This window comes from Schistocerca gregaria, chromosome X (genome assembly GCF_023897955.1).
Source record: "Schistocerca gregaria isolate iqSchGreg1 chromosome X, iqSchGreg1.2, whole genome shotgun sequence".
Lineage (NCBI taxonomy): Eukaryota > Metazoa > Arthropoda > Insecta > Orthoptera > Acrididae > Schistocerca > Schistocerca gregaria.
This window is the reverse complement of record NC_064931.1, coordinates 649661684-649667683: the sequence shown is the minus strand read 5'-3', so window position 1 is coordinate 649667683 and position 6000 is coordinate 649661684. Positions and strand designations below refer to the sequence as shown.

Genomic DNA, 6000 nt, shown 5'->3' with positions numbered 1-6000 from the left:
GTACAAAGGTACAAAAATTTTTCTTTTTATTCCAAAAAAGATGAAGGAACCAATAATTTAACATTTTGCTTCGTATTACTGCACAAGATGAAGCAGACCACTCAGACAAAAAGGTAGACAAATTAAAATTTAAGGATAAAAGGGATTCATAATGCAGTTTCTACATGGCAGTAACTCAACACTTTTTAGCCTTCACAAGTGGCACTATTAAATACCTCTGACTAGAAACATCAGTTACAGATACACACATATAAAATGAACCATATGTTTAAATAGAAACTTAACAGTTCATCTTTTATTTACATATTTTACAAAACAGATGATCTGGTTAACAACAATTTTTATACTTTTACAAACAAGTTGTAAACAAAACAGCAGATTATTTTACATATAATTTACAGGAATAAATAACTGTACATACAATCAACAGAGTATTATAAACAGTATAACTTGCTGAATAACCCATGCAAAAACGGGTAGGACTATGTACACATGTACATGACAGGAAATTGAATATTGCATATTGTACATTGCAGAAATTTGACACAAAATATGTTTAAGAGAATTTAACAAGTTCTCTCATATTGAATTAACACAACAACTTTCTTTTCCATTTATCAGGAAGTCACCACAATATTTTCAAATACCCATAAGACAACTAGGAAGGAGATACTAGTGGTGGTATAGTCAGACATTCATGGCATGCAGTTGAAGGAACTAGTAAAATTTTTCACCTTTGTATCAGCTATAATGTAGCACATAATGAACTTCAGTATTGTAAATTCTGTCATCATTCTTGCAGTACTTTCACTACATAGTTATGACTTGTTTTGCAAGCTTTGAACCTTGACTGATAGGAGTCAAAGTGTTGCACTAGCACATCAGCTGTCACGGATATTCTGTTTAAAATAATCATCTTACAATGGATTTACATGTACTATATCACAAACAAATACATTGACACCAGCTGAAACCATTTATCAAAATCCCCAACAGCATTGTCATGCCATCACCGTTTTATATATAATAGTCAGGGAAAGCTTTATGTAATATACGTTTCAGCAAAATAACACGTTATTGCTTTCACATATTCTATGTTGTTCATAATTGTCATTCAAAAGTCAATGGTATTGAAGAATATGGTAAAATTGGATTAGTTGTTTCCACTTCTAAGGCAGTAGCCATGGAATCACTTGCTGAATCAAACTCATTCATTGATTCCAGAACACAGCCCAAATTGTACCTGAAACAAAACCATACAGGAAGACTATGAGGCCTCCATTGTAAACCCCTTTTCTATGGAATTTTTGTGCAATGGGAAGTTGACTGAAGTACTTCACAAGTGAAATAAACAAAGTCTTTGAAAACATACAAAATAGCAGTAACAAAATGAAATGTATTATTATATCACCAACATAAAAAGCATAGAACATATGTGAATATAAACTTTTTGTGAAACTTTAGAACCACCTACTATTCATTTAAATACTACACCTTCTGGAAAAAAGAGCAATCAATTGTTCAAGACTTACTAAGAGAAAGAAGAAGAAGAGGAGGGAACCACTAGCAAGCATGGGAAACACCCACTAATAGGCAGTAAAGGTTCTCTCTGCTCCCCTCAGAGATGATACAGATAAGGGCCACAAATATGTTTCAAAAATGTTTAACTGTGCGAATTTTAAAATAATATTACAGAAATTACAGTATTATAATGTCATAGGCTAGTCTTCAAATTAGTTATTGTGGTGTATTTCTGAAAGAAAATAAAATGTCAGAATCAAAGACTCCTGAATTGCATCTTAATTACTATTCAATTGTTTATGTTATTGCCCTGAGGTTCAAAAACTTAAGAACCTGCCCCCCCCTTTCCATATGTATATTTATGGCTTTTCATCAGAGACTAGTAGCTGCTATATTTGTCTTGACTATAGATGATACAAACATAGCAATAAATATCTAACAAATTACAGTTCCCTAAAAAGCTACTAATTAAAATTTCATGGAAATTAATGAAGTATTTTAGCCCATTCACTGCAAACTAACTTAAAAAAACTTCTGGATGGTATTCACAACTTGGAAAAAGCTTACACACACAAGAATAATACAATACAAGGTCATACACATAGAAAAGATACAAAGCATTACATTCTTGAGACTACAGCTAAATGATCAATTCAGTTTGCAGGAGCACATCACTGCACTGCTGAAATACCAAAACAAATCATCATTTGCAATGTAAATGAGGTCAGATATAAGTATTGGGAGGGGGGGGGGGTAATAACACTGGTATACTTTCCTTCATTTCTTTCGGTGCTTTATGACGACATAATTTAGGGCAATTCTTCAAATCAAGTGAAAAAATGTGTAACATGAAACATTTATTTTGTGCTTTCAACAATGTCCTGCAAAAGCCTTTACCGAAAACTGGGTATACTAACTGGTGCTTCACAATGTATTCATTTCTCAATGAAATTTGTCACAAATAATACACATCGTGTTTTAGTCAAAAGGAGGAATAAGAAAATTGGAAGGAATCTAAATGCATACTTGAAAGAAATTATTTTAGTGAAAAACATTGTCCATAATTTGGGAACACACATTTGCCAGCAACCACTAGTAGGTTAGTATGCTTGAGGAGACTTAAGTCAATGCTGACTAGGTCACAAATAGTGTCACCATACCAAAACAATATCAACACCTGGTGCCAGTCTCTGGTACTTTTGTTTGACAGATATTCTGTGCCTGAAACACATCAACATAATTTTAAAAAATTAACAACAGGTGAAGAATTCATTTAAGAGAACAATTCAGCATCTGCCTAAGTCTCCTCAAATTCCTCATGGACACAGACCTCCCATTACATTCAAGAGGAACTTACTCCATTAACAAATTTATTATGAGAACTAGTTAATGTATCAAAGTCTTGTAGTAAAAGTCTGCAGATTTTTATTTCTTTATTTCTTTCTTTCTTTCCTTCTTTCTTTCGCATAATTTTATATCAGGTCAATCCAGTTTTTTTCCAATGAGCAGATTCCATTCCTCAATGGTCATTATGGAAAATCTGCAAAATACTCATCTGCGGTTGCCATAACTCCATCAGACTCTAAAAGACATTTGTGGCCAGAACAGGTTTACAAACAGAAATGGGTGCAAGTCAGAGGATGCTACATCTGGAGAACAGCAATCATGTTCCAACAATTCACACTAAAACTTCTATAGCCAAAGCACATTGTGAGCAAGTGTCCAAGCTATTTTTTCTTTAGCAAATTTGACTCCTATTCTCATATTTTCATGCAGCTGATGTGGAAGACTTGGGTACTATTCACCAATTACTGTACTGCCCTTTGCAAGGTAATTAATAAGAATTCAGTTTTCACCCCCCCCCCCCCCCCCCCCAAAAAAAAAAAAAAAAACTAACATTAGTTTTGCACAGGTATCAAAAATGTTAATCGTCTTGTTCTTGCTTTTTGACACACTGTACTACCAAAAACATTTCTTACTCACTGGTTTGTCTTCATTTTGTAAAGCCTAAGATCAATGACTGACAACAAGCTGTGCACTGCACTGAAAATGGGAGGGATTACTTTAAAGAGAGAACAATTCAAAATCCCCAAGCAACTGCCCAATACGGGGAACCCTACCACATTGTTCATAACTGCCCAACAAGGGGGGTAGTTGCATTAAAATCCTTAATGAGGAGGAAGGGTTGAGGGAGTAGCTGTACCAGGTTGATCAAGTCAGAGTTCTGTGTTTCCATAGGATAGTGATCAGCAGAAAAATGGATTTCTCTCAGAATAGCATGGGAATAGTTGTTGGATTTCAGGAAAGAGGCAGTAGTATCCAATAAAATTTTACTGATAATTACACTGGGGATAACCTGGGGGAACAAAATAGGCATTGTGAATCATGTTCAACAGTTTTCACTCACCACCACCTGGTTGTGATTGCCTGACTGCTGGAATCACCTTCATTCCCAATTATGAAGATTTGTCCAGTCCAGGATTAGGAACACAGGAAGAGTGGGCAGTTTGACAGCCCACAGACTGATGTTTCTTAACCTGCTGGCTGTTATAAGGCTGAGTGTGTCCATTGTTCCAAGAGGAGGGTTCCCCAGATGCGGGTGTGTCTACATAGGATGCCACAAAGGAACAACATTTCTCTAGCTGAAGATGAAAGATTGTAGTCTTCGTTGTTGGTAAGAGGGAGGGAGGGAGGGAAATTATTGTTTAATGTCCCGTTGACAATGAGGTCATTAGAGACAGATCACAAACTTGGATTAGGGAAGGCCGGAGAAGGAAAGTGGCAGTGCTATTTTGAAGAAGCCATTCCGGCTTTTGCCTTATGCAATTTTGGAAAATCACAGAAAACTTAAATCAATATGACCATATGTGGGTTTGAGCCAATCACTGGTAAAAGATGGTATGATAAAATGGCAAATTCCATTTCAGATCTAGGGTGTTTCTTCATGGCACTGCAAGGAGTTACTGCCGTCTGGATAATCAACAAGGTTTATTTCCGTGGTGGTGGTGATAATAACAGTAACTACAACAATAATAATTCATTCATTCATGCGATCATGCCCAGTGGACCACGCGCCACCACAGTTAGAGCTCTCCATCTGTCTCTGTCTTCTGCTGTCTTGTCTCCAGTTTTCTGTGATTCCCAGCTGCAACAAGTCTTCTCTCACTCCATCGATACACTTCTTTCTAGGTGTTCCCACTGATCTACTGCCTGACAGGATCCAGTCCACTGCAATTTTGGGCCACCTTGTTGCCTCCATTCTAATTCCATGTCCAGCTCATTGCAGTCGTTTAATTCTCATCACTCCAAAGATGTTAGGCTCCTTGTACAACTCTTCTAATTCTGTGTTATGGCGTCTTCTCCATTCTCCAGTAGTCTTATCTCAGACTGGTCCAAATATTTTTCTGAGGAAAATATTTGCTCCAGGTTTGAGAACCATAAAGTACTACTGGTATCATTAATGTCTTATACAACCGTAGCTTTAGTATACATTTTAATATAGGGTCTAGAGAGTGATAGCATGTTTCCCGCCTGGAGCCATGCTTTTGTCTCTGTTTCAGTTGATGTTACTTCAGCAAAAATTGATCCAAGATATTTGAACTCTTTCACATGTTTATACCTGGTGTGTTTCACAATTAAATCTACCACAGTATCTCCTTCCTGTTCATTCAAAGCCTCAAAATCATTTATCAGTGCTATCTTGAAAGTTCTTCCCCTGACAAGGAAGTGGTCTGATCCACATTCGTCACCACTTGCCGTCTTGACATTTTGTATCCACTTCTTTATTCTCATCTCTACAATTAGGTGGTCAATTTGGTTCACTGTCTTCCCATCTGGAGACACCCAGGTTCCTTTATATACTCTTTCTGTCAAAATCAGTACTACTTATAAACAAGCCTTTTGCAGTCACAGAGCTAACCAGCCTGGTGCTGTTATCACTGCTCGCATTATGTAAACTGTGCTTTCCGATGGTCCCCATGAAGGGTGCTTCTTTCCCTGTTTTCGTATTAAAGTCAACGATAATTTTGAAATGTTCACTTGGGACATTGTTTAAAACTGTTTCTAATTCCCCGTAGAAAAGATTTTTTTTGATGTCATCACTTTCTTTGGTTGGAGCACAACAATTTATATATGTGAGTTTGTGTTTTTCAGTTTCTATGGTTAGGGGTGAGGTCTAGGGTTGATTGATTTAAAATCTATGAGAGTGGTTTGCTTCTGAGGCTCACTGAATATGACACAGAATTCCATTTCTGTAGTTCTGGTTTCTGTCCACCTTGTCTCTTGCAGAGCCAGTAGATCTATTTGACACTTCTTTTTAGCACTGATGTACAAAAATCAATTAAAGGTCTCTTATTCTTGGCCTTCTCATTCCTGCTTGTAAATGGGACACGAGGTGTTTTGTCATGCTGCGTATGTCCAAATTTCCCACAGGTGTTTCATTGGAACATTGAGATGAGTTACGTTAAAAATGGAGATCTT

The 6000-nt window shown here is 36.6% G+C and overlaps 1 protein-coding gene across 1 annotated transcript in view; it reads right to left on the bottom strand.

Annotated features, from left to right (window-relative positions):
• Nucleotides 1–267: 267 nt before the first annotated feature.
• LOC126297636 (tetratricopeptide repeat protein 7B-like) overlaps nt 268–6000 on the bottom strand; it is a gene marked incomplete in the record, with an annotated part of 163629 nt that continues 157896 nt past the window's right edge. Inside the window, 1 exon segment of the mRNA XM_049988662.1 lies at nt 268–1243. Within this exon segment, the coding sequence (XP_049844619.1) occupies nt 1111–1243 (133 nt within the window).